The 17,275-nt window shown below is 35.6% G+C and overlaps 1 protein-coding gene and 1 non-coding gene across 2 annotated transcripts in view; both read left to right on the plus strand.

The window, feature by feature from the left end:
• Positions 1-17,275, plus strand: part of IPO7 (importin 7) — a 38,130-nt gene that overhangs the window by 9,815 nt on the left and 11,040 nt on the right. The window contains exons 3-18 of the mRNA XM_074918729.1: positions 1,057-1,210; positions 1,530-1,688; positions 4,449-4,605; positions 5,248-5,337; positions 5,763-5,857; positions 5,955-6,039; positions 9,094-9,228; positions 9,746-9,845; positions 10,769-10,845; positions 11,197-11,313; positions 12,059-12,148; positions 13,238-13,403; positions 14,086-14,246; positions 15,132-15,260; positions 16,877-16,943; positions 17,023-17,148. Coding sequence (XP_074774830.1) covers positions 1,057-1,210; positions 1,530-1,688; positions 4,449-4,605; positions 5,248-5,337; positions 5,763-5,857; positions 5,955-6,039; positions 9,094-9,228; positions 9,746-9,845; positions 10,769-10,845; positions 11,197-11,313; positions 12,059-12,148; positions 13,238-13,403; positions 14,086-14,246; positions 15,132-15,260; positions 16,877-16,943; positions 17,023-17,148 — 1,908 coding nt within the window. The remainder of the gene's footprint in view (positions 1-1,056; positions 1,211-1,529; positions 1,689-4,448; positions 4,606-5,247; positions 5,338-5,762; positions 5,858-5,954; positions 6,040-9,093; positions 9,229-9,745; positions 9,846-10,768; positions 10,846-11,196; positions 11,314-12,058; positions 12,149-13,237; positions 13,404-14,085; positions 14,247-15,131; positions 15,261-16,876; positions 16,944-17,022; positions 17,149-17,275) is intronic.
• LOC141966275 (small nucleolar RNA SNORA23) lies at positions 12,348-12,529 on the plus strand. The gene has a single exon (XR_012634569.1). It is a non-coding gene; the product is annotated as a small nucleolar RNA SNORA23 (small nucleolar RNA).

Consider the following 17,275-nt stretch of genomic DNA (forward strand, 5'->3'; position numbering starts at 1 on the left):
CTAAGTTGTAGCATAAGCCTAACTTGCATTTTTATTTTATTGCTTAGGGCTACCATTGAGATGATGACTCATAGAAGTTACTGCTTAACATGTATAACATGCAAAAAAAGGGGAGATTTGGAAAAAACCTCTGAACATTCACCCTCAGTGTAAGCCAATTAAAAGCCAAAGCAGTCTGTAGAGAGTGGAGTCAACTCATACAACACACATCTTACAAAGAGTGCATGTTTTGCAAAGCCCTTAATGGCATAATAAATCCCGCTGAGGACAGATTGAAGTCTGCATCTTTTCAGTCTTGTAGTAGCACATATCTGCTGAGTGTTTCTTACCTTGGCAGACCCTTCAGAAACCCTTTGGTTTCTGAACCTTCAGAAGGTTCATATGAAATTTGGGAAGAGAAGTTGCTTTATGGATTTCTACATAGAATTAGATTAATAGTAACTTTGTTACTGGTTTGTCGTTTGAGGTATCCTGTTGAATTTTGTAAATCCTTTTCTTTCCAAGTGCTGTAATCCATATTCTGCCACATAAACCATTGTCAAATGGTAAATGCAGGCATTTGTGCCAGCAGCCTGATTGCTCCGAAATGCAGTGGCCCATAACCTTGCTATAAAGGAGCTCTGTTTTTCTGTAGCATTTACTCCTATATCACACACTTAATTAGATTTTGGTTTTTTGATTACAAGGGATGTTTTAGATAGTCATTAGTATTGATTAGCTTTGTTTTAATGAAAAAAATGAGAAAATAATTATAAAGTATTTTTAATAAGTATTTTGCTATAATGTTCCATGACTATTTATCTGTAGCACAGATAAAAGCAATACATTTAGTATTTTTATATGAAAACAGATTTTTTACAGGACTAAAAATACAGATGTCAGAATAAATGGGTAAAAGAGTATCAGCCTAGTTTGGATGGTTTATATATTTTGATTCTTCTACTCAGAAATGGTTAATGAATCTGTAATTTCAGTCAGTTTTGCTCTAAAATAGATTTGTTTGCAAAGTTTGTGTTTGTTTTGTATGTCAGCTGATGTGCCACTTTTGTCTCACAGGAGTTATCTACTTGAAGAATATGATAACCCAGTATTGGCCAGATCGTGAAACTGCACCAGGAGAGATTCCACCTTACTCCATCCCAGAAGAAGATAGACACTGTATTCGTGAAAATATTGTAGAAGCCATTATTCACTCCCCTGAGCTGATTAGGTATGCAGTTTTAACCTAGTTTTTAACCCGATGGGGGGCGCGTTGCACAATAAAGATCACCTGCATGCTAAGCATCATTGTCATACACTGTGTATCCTAAGCATAGAATTAGTGTTGGTGGAAAAACAGTTGTCAGCTTGTGCAGCATGAATAAATTCAAAGTTTCTCAGAGAATATTGTGCAGAATGTACACAACCTAAACCTTATAAACAAAACTTGAAATAATTATGTTTGGGCAATGTTGGCTGTTTCAACACCAGAATAATATTATTAAAATAACAGCAGTAACTTATTTAATCACTGTGTATTTGACTTCTAGAGTACAGCTTACTACTTGCATTCACCATATTATCAAGCATGATTATCCTAGTCGCTGGACTGCAGTTGTTGAGAAAATTGGATTTTATCTGCAGTCTGACAACAGTGCTTGTTGGCTTGGAATTCTTCTTTGTCTTTATCAACTTGTGAAAAACTACGAGTAAGTTTTTTCTACGATATAAAACATCAGAATTAACATATTTGTATTTTTTGTATTCTGTATGTATATTGTGATTATGTAGAATTGAGAGTGGGACTGGGCAAAGGTGATAGAAATCTAATTTTAGAAAATATTATTGGATACTCGCTATGTAGATGTTGAGTTATATACCTTTGCACTAAGAAATTACAGCAAAACTGCCTTCGTTAATGGTTTGAGATTAGAAAGAAGAGGGTGTTTTAAAGCCTTAATTTGGTAGGTGTTTTTTAGGGGTTGATAGCAGTAACAAAGTGGTGAAAATTAAGACTTTCACAGAAAATTATTATTTAAACCAGGTTTAGACTTAAACAATTTGTCCTCCAGGTATCAGTGACAGTAAACATAAAGGTTTCAAAGTGTGATATCTTGAATGTTACGAAGTTCAGAATTAGCTGACTGACTTTGGTATGATCGTTTTGATAGTCTCATCCAACCCATCATAGGAAATCTTTATCAAAGCCCACTGTTCTCAGATATGCAAGGCCTTGGGCTAGGATCCAGGTGATTGCTCTGTATTTGGTATTATGGTCAGAATCTCAATATCAAGGTTGCACTTTGAGTAGTTATGTGGAGCTTAGCTGCTGCTGTAGCATGTAGGAAACTCATTTGAGCTGTCTTGGAGAAAAGTGCAATCCTGGAGTTGGGGAATTGTAGTGGAACTGATGGAATCCACAACTGAGTCTTTCAAAGCACTCTCATGCATAACGTTTTTGTTTCTGGTACTTGATTTAAAATGTTGCACTGGAAAATGTCACTGTCTTAATTCCATTACTTTAATGTAAATTATTGTAAAACAGGTGAATATCAGTTTCGCAACAATCTTTTTTTGCAGGAATGCTATAAAGACCTTTGTAATCCCATGCTGGAGTTTTTTCAGTGACTGGACATTGCAAGTCCTGCTAGGGAAGGAAAATAAATTGATTTCTCACTTGAATTTCGATTTAAACATCTTAAACCAACGGAGATCTATGAGAGACAAAACATGGAAGTGTTCACTGGTAGTGTATTACGATTATAGCAATCCTTGTTTAGGGAAGAATTTTGATATGAGCACAGTCATTGCGTGATTAACTAAGGTAACAGGTGGGTTCATAATCTTAGTTGATCAAACACTTTAGCAGAGGCCAGCAACTGCTCATACTGGTTTAGCTTTCTGGTGAAGTCAACAGGGGTCCGTTCTGCAAATCATGTAGGGATATGCAGGTTTTATTGTGTAATAATATGGGTGCAAGCAGATCTCTTTAAAAATTAAATTACTTAGGTCAGTTTTTTGAGGGGAAAATCTGCGTAATTTTGTGACTTTGATCAAGTTTTCACTGCTTGAGTTGTGGGAATATTTAGCTTTTTTTTTTTTTTCTTAATATGGAAGGTAAATATCTTGGGGCTTTTCAACTTTTTTTTTTTTTTTTTTTCTGCAAATCCAGCCAGCAAGATCAAATGGCTGCTCTTTGCATAGTAATTTTTCTGGTCTTTTTCAATTGTGTCTTTTGCGGAAATTAGAAATTGAATTTTCCTGAGCAACACTTAATCCTTACATTTGGGGTTTTATTTCAGAAAATATGTGGAAACTATATTACTGAACAGGATTTTGGAGCTTGGCGTTCTGTAGTACTTTTTACCAAACATGCCATTTGGTAGAAGATTGAGTAGACTGTTATATATCTGCGAATTGTCACTGTTTGAGGCTGACTGTTGATATTTAATATTAGTGAAAAGTCTACCAAAAATGTACTTTAAAATCAATCACCAAAAGCAAACCAAAACCAATCCTCCATCCCCAAAATCTCCCACAAGAGTCCAAGAGTATTATAGTATTAATTGCTTAATCAAAAAAATAAAGCTGTGCAGTCTTAGAGTGATATTTTACTTGGTTCTTATTGTCATCACCAGTATGGTTAAAATCTTATTCTGTTGTGATAACTCTTGAGTCAGTAAGGACTTTCTTCTCTGGTAAGTTAAAAGTTCAAGGGAAGATTTCAAAATTCAGCTTCATTTACTTTCAGGAATTTTGAAATGTTTTGAGAAAGGAAATGAAGACTTATTGTAAGTGTAGGCACCTGGTGGACTGTCACCAGCATGGGAAGATCTGAGGTGCTTTTTCAAGGGGGGGGTTACAGTCTACCACCACATAGCCTTGAAGCCTGCACGCTCTATCAGTTTGTTTTATTTGGGCAAATTAAATGGCAAGATGAGAGACATCAGTGGTAAACTGTGAGAGACTTCAGTTTCATTTCTTTGATGTCAGTGGAGTAATCTAGCTTCTGGAAATATTTTGATAATTTGTGAACTCTGAAAAAGGTCTTTCTGGAATTTTACTGACTAGCCTAGTATATACCATTCTTGGCAATAAATGTGTACCTTTTGATTGCAGTTTTTGTAGTTCTCTGGTTGCTTTTCACTGTAGTAATGGTGGGGCTGATCATGATGTGGTATTCAGAGTGAATAAGTTGGCAGGAATTCATTACCAGCAGAAACTAATGTGGATATACAGTGGAGTGATGGACACTCAGAGGTTTTCTAACTTGTCTGTTAACTGTAATGCTCTCTGGCTTATAGCTTTATTTCAAATTCTGTAACAATAAATTGATTGACTTTATAAAAAATCATAAGCTGTTATGAATCATAATACAGCCTACTTGCGTCTACACTAGGGAAAGGTCGACATCTCAAATTCAAAAGCTACCTGAAAGATTTACAAAACTAGTTTGTTCTTACCTGAAGGTACAAGAAACCAGAGGAACGAAGTCCTTTAATAGCTGCAATGCAACATTTTCTACCAGTTCTGAAGGATAGTTTCATTCAGCTCTTGAGTGATCCATCTGATCAGTCTGTCCTCATCCAAAAACAGATCTTCAAAATATTTTATGCCCTTGTCCAGGTAAAAAAATAAAATTTATTTATATATATATATTATCAGTAATTTAATTTAAAGCATTATGATTTTCCTTAAAATAGTAAATGACAGAAATATTAACAATATAAGATTACATCTGAATTGTTTTCCCCTACAGCTCTGCTGTGGTATGAATCACAGGTTTTTGGTATGTTTGATGGTGCTGTACTTTTACTTTTGTACAGTGCTGTTCCTGGTTGGTATTAAATAGGATGGCATGCATAAGTTCTCTAAGGTAGAGTGTTTGCTGGAAAACCAATTAGAAAATCAGTTTTCTAATGACAGATGGTAGAGGCCAGCCTACCTAGATTTGTCAGTGTAAATGGAACAGTTTAGAATGAAACTGTTAATATACGTTAACTGCCTCAGAAACTAGTGTAGCATCCATTTAAGTAGTATCTTAGTATTGCATAAGCAGAATGACTTGGTGTAAAGACCTCTAGCACAATTGAGGATGTAGACTAGGTCGTGTTAAGTTTTTTAGCCTGTTTGTCACTTGCTAATCTTTTATGATAGCTAAGTGTAGACAAAGATTTGAAAGAGCTAAAATTCAAACTGTGAAAGTACCGTTATTTTCAGATTGCTTTTTAATAAACTTATTTTGCCTTTTTTATATATATAAATAAGTACACATTACCTTTGGAGTTGATAAATCAGCAAAACCTGACTGACTGGATAGAAATCCTGAAGACTGTTGTCGATAGGGATGTACCAACTGTAAGTGGCTTTTGGCTATTGATGTCTTTAAGCTTAAATATTTTTTCGTTTGTTAGGAAGTTTAAAAGTTTAACGTCTTATTTCTGCGTTCTTTTTTCTTAATAGATGTCAAGAAAATTAATTTTTACACTAAGTAGGGTGTTTTAAACAGACTAGACAAATTTTGAAAATATGTGACTTGTGTGGGAGTTTTGTTTTCAAATTATAGCACAACTTATTTTGGCTTCTTGTTTCAAGCATTTGTTGACCATTTATGCAGTATATTTCATGGGATATATTTTTAGATGTGCTGTACTTTAGACTTCTATGAAGGTAGAAGTGCAAATGACAGGTTAAAAGCAAAATATGCTATATAGTTCTTCAAAATACATGTAATTTGAACTCTTTGGGAAGAAGTTGTGGTGTTTTGGTTTTTTTTTCTAAAGGAAACCCTTCAAGTTGATGAAGATGACAGACCTGAGTTGCCTTGGTGGAAATGCAAAAAGTGGGCTTTGCATATCTTAGCTAGACTTTTTGAGAGGTATTTTTTCTTCTGTTATTTTTTAAAAAGCAAACAAATATTGGAAGTCAGTAATATTGCTGCACTCTTGAATTTGTGTACTTGCTTCTAATTCTAGGTATGGAAGCCCTGGTAATGTTTCCAAGGAGTACAGTGAGTTTGCTGAAGTGTTCCTGAAGGCATTCGCTGTTGGTGTTCAGCAAGTAAGACACCCTGAACGTGGGGGGTATTAGGATAAATTTAGAGTTAGTAGTTATTTCTTATTTCATTATGTTCTGAAAAGTCTTCTTGCTCTCTTTCACGATTGGATTTTTTTAAGCACATTGGTGTGGAAAGCAGTGATGTCTGTGGGTTAAAAGAATGGAATGATTAAAAGAAATTATTCGTTTGCCATGTAGGACAATACACTGAAAATAGCATATGCAGCATTGATAATCTGTAAGTAGAGTGAATGCTCTCATATAACAAGCCCTCAGATGAGCTTCAGATAAATGCTATCAGTTGTTCTCTTTCTGAAAGAGAGAGATAAAATTATGTGGTGTAGTTGACCTTCTTACCTATCCTTTTAAGTCTGATGATATAGGTCCTCTTTGACTCAGTCAGTAAATACTAAGCTTTCTAGCCTTCTGCGAAAGCCTGGTCAAGCAGAGGCTCGCTTAAGAACAGGTAAGTCATCGGGTCACTTTGCACTTCCTCCCTGTCCAGGGGCTGCCACTTCTACAGGATCTGTTATAAACAAAACATCTTCTGGACTATAGCAGTTTCTATTAATGTTATGCTAAACTATCTGTAATTTTACCTTTATCGGAGTAACTTCATGATTCAGGTAGTCCTACCACATGGCCGCTACCTACAGGTTTTCCTGAAGGGACAGAATGGATTGGTGGGGCAGGAATTGTCATCTGCCTCTCTTACAGCACATGTTTAAAGACAGTAATTTGAACTTTTTGAACTAGCAAAAAAACTCCCATGAATATTGGGAAACTTTTGGATCTGTTTCTCAGCTCCTGACTGTACTGCTGACTTGTATTCTTTTGAAACAAGTTTATTTATAAAAAAACTTCAGGTAGTTTTCTTAAAAGTCCCTTTTATTGGCTTATAAATCTGTTTATATTAGGGTGATTAGGTTGTAAATGTAAATAGATTATCTATGAAAGTCTCAGGGAGCAGAATGTTTTCTTCAAAGCCTTTATTTTAATTAGGAGAAGAGCAGTTCTTAGTTCAGGTTCAGTTTTCTTAGTTTTCATTCCTAAATGAAATTATAATGAATTACAGGACTTTCAAAGGGGAAAATTAGGGAAAGTATCTCCTAAATACTTATTTTCTGAAGGTCATCCAAAGCATTGAAAGGGAAAAGGGCATTTGTTACACTGAGTGTTAGGAAAAAAAAAAAAACCAACTTTAGATCCTTCTGAAATTCAGCTACAGCAGCAAACTGGACCTTCTTGTATAAGCTTTTCCACAGAGAACGTTTTATTACTATATGTTAAGTTCTAGTTTGCTGAAATCCCAGGATTACTCCTTTTGCCTAGAACAAAGAACCCCTAACATATTTTTAAAACCTTTCCTGAGCTGCCACCATGGTGCGATTTAGGCCATGGAGCCTGTCTCAGATCCGTGCAGTCTAAAAGTTCAGTATATGGTGTTAATACAGTGGTGGTGATATCTTTGTTGCTTGTGTTGAAATTTTATAAAGGAAGCAAATCTTTAGAATATCATGTGCTCTCTGTAAAACAGCAAGAAATCCCAGTCTTCATAGGGATATAGTTTCTTCATAGGAAATAGTTTCCTGATTACTTCCAGAAAGACTGTATTCAAGGCATACCATCAAGAAAGTAAAGTATGTTGCAGAATTGTTAATGTGTTTAATGAATTTTGTTGCCAGTTTGTTAGTTTCTTTTCAGTGATTAATACTCTTCTTAATTGTTGTAACTTCAAGAAGCATGTTAGTCTTACCATGTACTGATGTTCTACTGATTTTAAAAGTTAAATATCTGTCGTTTAAGGTATTGTTTTTGCAGAGAATCATTTTCTCTTTCATTTAGTTCACAAGAGTCTAAAAAGGAATTTTGACATAAGTGTTCTTTGATAATCCTCGAAACAGCTGCAAGTCTGAACATTTTCTCACTTTTCCTTTCCTATCCTAAGTCAATATCTAATGCCACCAAAGCCTTGTACTCAGGTGAGGGTAATAACCAGTAATTTCTTTCTGAAATCCAGGATGCTTTTAAACATGAGCAGCTAAACTTTGAGGACTGTTAATGCGTCTAGAGCATAAACCAGCTTGTAAAGTTAAGAATTTCATGGTGAATGAATGCATCCTCTTTAAACTCAAGCGTGAGCCATCTCCTTTGGGAGAAATGCTTCAGTGTTTGTGTAATAAATGTTATTAATAGAATTGCTTTTCAAAATAATGAATCTCACTTTCCCCAAATGTTTTCTGGGTGATACTACAGATTGATGGATATCTCTTTAGTTCCTTCAGTTTTAGATTTTTTTTTTTTAACATTGTTGGTTTATGTGAAGAGTTAAATGAAACCTTGGAAATGGGATTTGTCATTTCTCTCCAGTTGGTGCTGCTGCTCTTGAAGCTGTAGTGTTGCCACTTGCCTAGATTGGGCTACAAGGCAACCCCTTTGTCTTATCAATACCAAACTTCTGGCGAGCTGGAATTTAATTACTAGTAATGCTTCCATGTCATGTCCTTATTTGTGGAGAACCATGGACTTTAACAAATGTAAATCTCTGTGAATAGTTCTGAGTGCCACATCAGGAGAATTGAGGCCGGAAAGCCAGGGGGAGAGGTTGGTTGTCATTCTTCATACAGCGTCATTGCTGTAAGGCTGCACGTGAATAAGAATCAGTAGACTGTGTGAGTGTAGAGTGTTTTACCAATCCAGTGTTCAGGCATGAATTTCTGCCCCCAGAGAGTGGTAAGGTGGAATAACAAACCTTGGATGGAATGGTCCCCTGGGCTGTGTTGGTAATGAATTAACATGTATGTTTTGTCTCATTAAAGGACTGTATTTTTAAAAGATGTGTGGCACCTGATATGAGCTGCAAATTGCCTTATATAATTAACAGTGACATTTAGTAGAAGGATTAGTCAGTACCAATTTTAGTCTAATGAATAAATAAACAGTGGGTTTTTGTTGGATTTAACAGTGTTCCTAGGTAGGATTGGGAGGGAGGGTAGAATTCTTGTGGTAAAAATCATCTGCTCAGTATAAGCTGTTGATGAGATCTGATCTTTCTAGGTGTTGCTGAAGGTGTTGTATCAATACAAGGAGAAGCAGTACATGGCTCCTAGAGTTCTGCAGCAAACACTGAATTATATCAATCAAGGAGTGTCACATGCAGTCACCTGGAAGAATCTGAAACCTCATATTCAAGTAAACCATTTTTTGGGTTCAATACTTAGATGATTCAGTAGTACATTAGTCAGTCTGTATAGTGTTTCTAATCTTGCTAGAACTCAAGTTTTAAGGATCTCTATTACCAATCGCTGGTGGAAAGAGTTTAAGCGTGTTCGGTAAAGGTTATCTTGATACATGAGAGAAGCTAATTGCTTTTTTTTGTTGTCAGTCTTTTGTGCTTTAATATATTAAGGATTACAGTGTAACACAGCAACACAACAAATTTGGAGATGGTGTTAACTACTGAATTTATGGCACTAAATCATTTCCACATACAATTATCCAAAGCAAATCTAATAGCTTCCATTGTATTGTAGTTCTACCTTAAGTTAAAAGATCTCTTTTTGTAAGGTAGCACGTAAAATCAGCTATGTCCAACGTAGTTTTAGAACATTACCATTTTATAAGAAGGGAAGGATGGACAAAATCTGTGAAACACAGGACAATATGGAGATCGATTGCTAGCCTGTTTTCAATTATTTTTTTATTGCAGGGAATTATCCAAGATGTTATTTTTCCATTGATGTGCTATACAGATGCTGATGAAGAGCTTTGGCAAGAAGATCCATATGAATATATTCGCATGAAATTTGGTGAGAATTTGAAAACTAGTCATGTTAAAATATGACTTCACACAAAGACAGGATTTTTGTAGTTGTGAGAATAGAGATTGGTTTTAATCTTTAAAAAAAAAAAAAAAGAGAGAAAACCAGTTTGTATTATCCAAATAATACAAGTTCTTATAGTTAACTTTTGGGTATGCTGGTGGAAATGATAGATAACATGACAGTCAACACAGGTGTTTCTGCACTTCAGAACAGATTTACCATAAAAGTAAATGAAACATTAATAAATAAGCCCAGAAATCCAGACCTGTCTAATTTCACCTCCCGTGGCTTGCTACTTTGTTCTTGGGGTTTACTATAAGTTCATGCAGTCCTTTCAGGCTGGGGAAGAAGGAGGATACTTTAGATTTCCTGAACAAATTCTTCCCTCTGCTAGGACTTCTGTGTGACTAGAACAAGGAATCTTGGTGGGTTTGGGAGCTTCTTATTCCTCAGGTGAGAGGGAGACCTGTGAACATTACAGGTACTATACAAGGCTTTGATGATCCTCTTCTGCAGAGAAATAAGAAACTGAGCATTTTTAACTCAATTACGTGTGCTTGCTTGCCTGTACAGCAAATAGCATATATGTCGAAAATTGACCGCTATGTCTGCTTCTACTGTTACAAACGATACATCTTAAAAACCAACGAAGACATACGATTTCAAATTATACATGTAGAGCTGGTGATCATGAAAAAGGTGAAACATGTATTGGGAATCTCCAACCATGTATTACTGTTGTTTGGTCTTGGAATATTAAAAAAAAAACCAAAACAACAAACAAAACACAAAAACAAAAAACTGAAAATTGTTAGGGTTTTGTTTCATATTAAATCACTAGATTACATTAGGATCATGAACTGTAGTAAAGGACCAAAATTTATAGCTGTTACATGTTTACTTAATAGATGTATTTGAAGACTTCATTTCTCCAACAACTGCTGCTCAGACATTATTGTTTACATCATGTAGTAAGAGGAAAGAGGTAAGCTATTTTCAGGATTTTACTTAAATGTAGTGTTAGCTAGATTTGGTTTATAGTCTCTCTGAAAGAACTACTAATAGAAGTTACTTTTCTGCTCTCTGTCATATCATAGTACACTAAAATTTATAATTTCTCTTATTTATTTTGCACTCATCTATTTGTGATTTTTGTTATTTGCCAATTCCCCCAGGATCTATCTATCAGGAATGTTGTGTGTTTATAACAAAGTCATAAAACATCCAAATTGCAGACTTGGAGCAGATTATTAGAGATTTAAGTATTTCTGAGCACTGAGAATGGTACCTGAGATGACCGACTGAAATACTTTGACTAACCTTACATGTTATCTAGGTCTTGCAGAAGACAATGGGCTTTTGTTATCAGATCCTTACTGAGCCAAATGCTGACCCTCGTAAGAAGGATGGTGCTTTACATATGATCGGTTCTCTGGCTGAAATTCTCCTAAAAGTAAGCATAACAAATCTGGGGGTTCTTTTGATTCTTTTTTTGTCCCTTTTTTCATTTCTTTATCATGTCTTAAAAGAAATGAGAATAGCTGCTTCAGTTTACAAGTTTCTCAGTCACTGCCATTTTTTTAAAGTTGTTGAACTTAACTGTTTTGATTTTGTTGTCAGCTTAATTATACAAGTTCTATTAGGTCATGTTCAAGTTCAGATTATTTTAAGTTGCTTTAAGTTCTCTGCTTCTAGTTAGAATTGCAACACCATTTTCCATACTGTACTTAACTACATTCCCTTTTTTTGTGGAAGAAAGGAAAAAAATCCATCCAGTGAGAGGCTGATTTAATGAGATCTTTTCTATGTATAGAAGAGAGGAAATAATGTGAGATTAGCAACCTTGCTTAGTTAGAGTGGTAGCAAAAAAGATGCATGGACTTGTATTTGGATGATGGCTCTGAGAAGTTTTCCTGAGTGTATTGCCAAGCAAAAGGTGTCTCTAGGAGTAAAAAATGACAAGGAAAAGAAGTCACTATTTTGACTGAAACTGATAAAAGTTAAGTCCATGTAGGATCCAAGTTTAATTACTAATACGGGACTTCATTGTTGCATAGTGGACTTCAGTAAAGGGAGAAGTTAGACGTCTGAGGGTTTTGTTATGCTGTTCACACTTTTATGTGACTATTTTTATTGGATTAGAAATGGATTTTTATATGAAGTTTTAAACTGATGTGTTTGTATTCGTATTATGACAGAAGAAGATCTATAAAGATCAGATGGAATATATGTTGCAGAATCACGTGTTCCCTCTCTTCAGCAGTGAGCTGGGTTACATGAGAGCACGGGTAAGAAAGTGTAAGATTTACTGTTGAGATACACTGTCTGTTCCAACTGGGTAGTCCAGGAATACTCTTTAAATTTTTCCCTCTAACAAATGCACTCCTTTCTGCACCTGTCCTATGATCAATTTTATGCTTATTTCAGAGATTAGTATCAGTCTTTATGTGTGGTTATAGATAGCTGCTGTGTAGTTTTAAAATGGCTGCAGAATTGTGTGCATAGTTTTCCATCTGTGTCTGGTGGTATTGTCTATTTGTGTTTTGCATTTAGACTGTACTGCTCACACAAAACCTGTGGCCAAAGATGAACTTGAGATCATAGTACTGGTCTAGTGATGTCTGAAAGACAAGCCTCCCACTGACCAGCCTCCACACTCTCAAACACCTTTATCTGTTAAAAAGTTTTACACTCTCTTTATTCAACGGTACTTCAGATTTAATAATTTGTGTAGGTTATGGGTATATGAGTAGTAGATAATCCTGTTTGTAGGGTTTTGTCATGGTTTAAACCCAGCTGGCACCTGAGTGCCACACAGCTGGTCTGCTGTGCTCCTCTGCTGGGGATATGAGGGAGAAAACTGGAGAGGTGATAAAAATAAGGAGACTTGTAGGATGAGAAAAACAGTTTAATAATTGAAATATAATAATAACAACCACCACCACCACAAATGGGTAATGCACAATGTGATTGCTCCCCACCTGCCAACCAGCGCCCAGCCTGTTCCTGGCTAGCAATCCTAGAGAAGATCCTGAAACCACAGTCCTGGAAGCGAAAGCCCCCCCTTCCCAGCTGACCCTCCTCTATATACTGATCATGACATTATATGATACGGAATATTTCATTGGCCAATTTTGGTCCGTTGCTCTGGCTGTGCTCCCTCCTAGCTATTTGTACGCTTGTGCACTGGCAGGACATGGGAAGCTGAAAAGTCCTTGATTTCTTAGCAACAGCTGAAAACATCAGTGTATTATCAACATTCTTCTCTTACTGAAACTCAGCACTATTCTAGCTACTAAGAAGAAAAATTAACTCCATTCCAGCCGAAACCAGGACAGTTTTGTAACTCTGAATTTGTTCAATGTCTTATTTTTCAGGCTTGTTGGGTTCTTCATTATTTTTGTGAAGTCAAATTTAAGAGTGACCAGAATCTCCAGACAGCCTTAGAACTCACAAGACGGTGTCTGATAGATGATAGGGAAATGCCTGTGAAAGTGGAAGCTGCAATAGCACTTCAAGTTCTGATCAGTAATCAAGAGAAAGGTAGCCCTCTCTTCTTAAAGCTACAACAAGCTTTAATGGGATAGGCATTAATATTGCGATGTTCATGGAGGCTTGTCCTTTCCAAATGTTAATTCTTGCAACTGTCATTTGTAATCACTTACTGTAGTTTTTCAGCTGAAAAAAATTGTGGTTTTTTGTAACAAACTATCACAATTTCATGGTACAGTAAATCCAGTTTTACAGCACCTAATCATTGATCAGAAATACAGTGGCAGTATAAGCATATCTGTTTCGGCATACATTAATTCGTGTTAATTTTTTTTTTTGAATTGTCTTTATCCTGGCAGGCTTTACATTGCTTACTGTTCTTGAAGCTGACATAAAAGCCACTTAAATTCTGTATCAAATACTTCAGCTAATTTGACAAAAATGCTTATGTGACCATTCCCACTCAGTTTAAATTGGCATTGATAAGTAATCTTCCATTCCATCAGCACTGTAGAACTCTAGTTTTCACACTTCAGTTGAGATCCTCTTGGTAAACATTTTTATTAAAAAATTGTTCTGCGTGTTGGTATTGCTATAACAATCTATACTAGCCATGGTTTTGGCGTATTCATGCCGAAGCACTAATTATTTATAAAGTGTACATTGATTTTTCTTATACTGATACTGTAGTTTTGTAAGCATGTAAATTCAAATATTTCCACTTGTTTTACAGCTAAAGAATATATTACTCCATTCATTAGACCTGTAATGCAAGCTTTACTTCATATTATAAGAGAGACTGAAAATGATGATCTTACTAATGTGATTCAGAAAATGATCTGTGAATATAGTGAAGAAGTTACCCCAATTGCAGTAGAAATGACACAGCATTTGGTAAGACTTTCTGGTGACATAGGAAGATGTTTAATATGTGAAAGATTGCTATTTAAAATTAAGGTAGCTGTCCATCAATTGAGAGCTGTTGCTACTCCAGTATGTTTAAATGCATTTGATACAAGTAATTTTCTTCCACATTTAGACTGTGGTTTTTTTTTTTTTTTCAAAAGTGGCTTCATAACGAACTAAATGAAGACATCGAAGAACAATTATAGAAATGTTTGAGAAATCTTTGTACTTCTTTTCTCCTGGTAGTGTTAATAATGAATTTTGGTAGCACATTTTAGATGGTCTCTACAGTGTGATGTAGGCTTTCCATTTTAAAATGGGAAATTAAAGAGCGGATTTTTAAATAATTTGCTGTGAAAATGATGTTATGTTTAATGAAATGTGAAAATAAAGTTGAATCTGCAGGATTCAGACCTTGAAGGGCTGTATCTAATAAGTTTTACTAATGGTTTCAAAACCAGAGGTCACCTCGGTGCTTCCTTATTAAAGGCCCTTGCCTTGGAGTTAAAACTAAACTATTTGCATGTCCTTTCTGGGAATGCCTGCAAAGTGGTCCGGTCTACTTCAGCTACCAATTAAACCTTGAGTCAGAAAAACTTACTCATAGAAAATGTATTCTTTTGCATGGAAAGTAATGTCATCTGTATCTTTATTTGTGAATGGATAAAGGATGACAGCTCACATGGCTTAACATTCAGATTTTATCCATCTTGAAAACAAACTTTGGCATGAAGTGGTCACCTTTTAATATTCATGCATGTTTTCTTAGCAGAAGTCCTCCTCAAACGATGTAGAATACCAGACTTGCACAATTGTTCTTCGTCTCATTCCTCATTAAATGACATTTATGGGTTGTTTTGCTATTACATGCAGGCAATGACATTTAACCAGGTGATCCAGACTGGACCAGATGAAGAGGGCAGTGATGACAAAGCAGTGACAGCAATGGGAATCTTGAATACTATCGATACTCTTCTCAGTGTAGTTGAAGATCATAAGGAAGTAAGTAAAAGTTACTTTAAAACTAATATGTATTGTCTAAGACACTGAAAGTCTTTTGTAGTTCCGGTGTTCCTTACATTGTTACCTGAAAAACTGTCCTTTCAACCAAATATATTTTAAAACAGAAAACAGTGAAGTACTTCTCATGCAGCAAAGTTTTAACAGAGTGGGTCACATTTCTCACGCAACATGTGTAGTAGTAGAGTTGCCACAGTATTTCCCATAAGAATCCAGGTTCTTGTTCAGATAAGTGGAAGCAACTTGCCTCTAACAGACGGAGCTCTGTCAGCTCGGCTGGAAAAAAACCCGTCTGATTTCATGAGGTCTACTCTTCAAAGGAAATACATAATACTTCTGTTAGCTTTGAACATTGACTCTGCTGACTTTGTTTGTTCTCTGCAGCAGAGTCAATGTCTGTAAATACAGCTGTAGTGGCTATGCTAAATGAAAGGGTTTTTTTACCTATCTAATCTGCATGCACTGTAGAATTCTCCAGTGTGATCAAAACTTTTGTTGTACTGAGTGAACTAATTTCAGTCCAGAGTACAGCTTGTTCAACAGATGCTATTGCTGATTAAAATCCTTTACAAAGTCTGCTACTGTTTTTTGATATATACATTATAGTTTTCTAGGGACTAAACAGTTCAGTAATAAATGGTACTCTTGGGGCTCTGAAGACTTTACTAAGGAAGCAGCATAATACAAATTCTGAATGCCCAAGGGCAGAATCCAGTGCTGCTGTGCAATAAACCAAGGACCAGTTGGGCTCATTTACTTGTTGCCCAAGCTGCTCAGCAAGCTTTCCATGTACTTGTTTTTGTCAGCAGATTCTTGTTATCTAAATGAAAAGTTTGTGTAACAATATGTTACTCCTAAGAAGCTGAACTGTAAAATGTTGATCAGTAAACGTTTGGATTTGGAGACATCTCATACAGGATGACCAGTGTTCCAAGAGATAAGGTATTTAGCTGGTTAGTTTCAAGTTCTGTTCTGCATACCTAAGATCAGACATTCAACCCTTATTTGTCCGTATGTAAGGTGAGTGCCCTAAACAGGTTAATGACTGTTTGTTAGCTGTTTCATGGACTAGTAAATACTATTTGGGCAGAGTGTCTGAATCTGTAGACCAGTGTTTAGACTGATTGTCCACATACCATATGAATGTCCTAACCTAGGTTTGGGAGGTGGTTTGGTATTTGTTTGCTTTTGGTTTCGGTTTTTAAAAATTCACTTTTCCAGAACAGCAAATACTTCCTGCAACTTCCATTGGTTACCCCTTCGATATATACCTTTACTTACTGTGTTTTAATGGGACTGAACTGTTGCATAGGGTTACTGTCAGTTGTTTATTTTTTTTTAAAGGGTACCCTATAATGAGATTCTTTCAGTATTCAAAGAATATTCCAAACACACCTCTTATTAAAAGCTATCTTAACAAATCCTTATCTAAGAGTGCTGCTCTTATATATTTAGTGCTCCAAAATGTGAGAAATTTGGAATTGCTTTTAGAAGACTGTATTGTATAAGTAGAAACTAGTTTGAGTAATTTTATCTTTAAATGTTCTTAATTTCAACTCCAAAGTATTGACAACAGTCATAAATCTCCTTTTTTTCAGATTACCCAGCAGCTGGAAGGGATCTGCTTGCAAGTGATTGGAACAGTTTTGCAGCAACATGTGTTAGGTATCTGTGCTTTTGTTGGCTTATTTTTTTTAAGTGTATGGAATTGGCATTAAATTTACCTAGATTCTGTTTGTTTTAGAGTTCTATGAGGAGATCTTTTCCTTGGCTCATAGTTTGACCTGTCAGCAAGTTTCTGCACAAATGTGGCAGCTTCTTCCTCTTGTTTTTGAAGTCTTTCAGCAAGATGGCTTTGATTATTTTACTGGTAAGTAGTACAAACAAATCAGAAAGCCAAATGGTTTCATATGTGATATCAACCATACAATGAATTGCATCTTGATTGAAATGTTCGGAGAACACTGAAATGAGGTTAGGCTTGAAATATTTTATTA

The sequence above is a fragment of the Athene noctua genome, chromosome 14 (assembly GCF_965140245.1).
Source record: "Athene noctua chromosome 14, bAthNoc1.hap1.1, whole genome shotgun sequence".
NCBI lineage: Eukaryota > Metazoa > Chordata > Aves > Strigiformes > Strigidae > Athene > Athene noctua.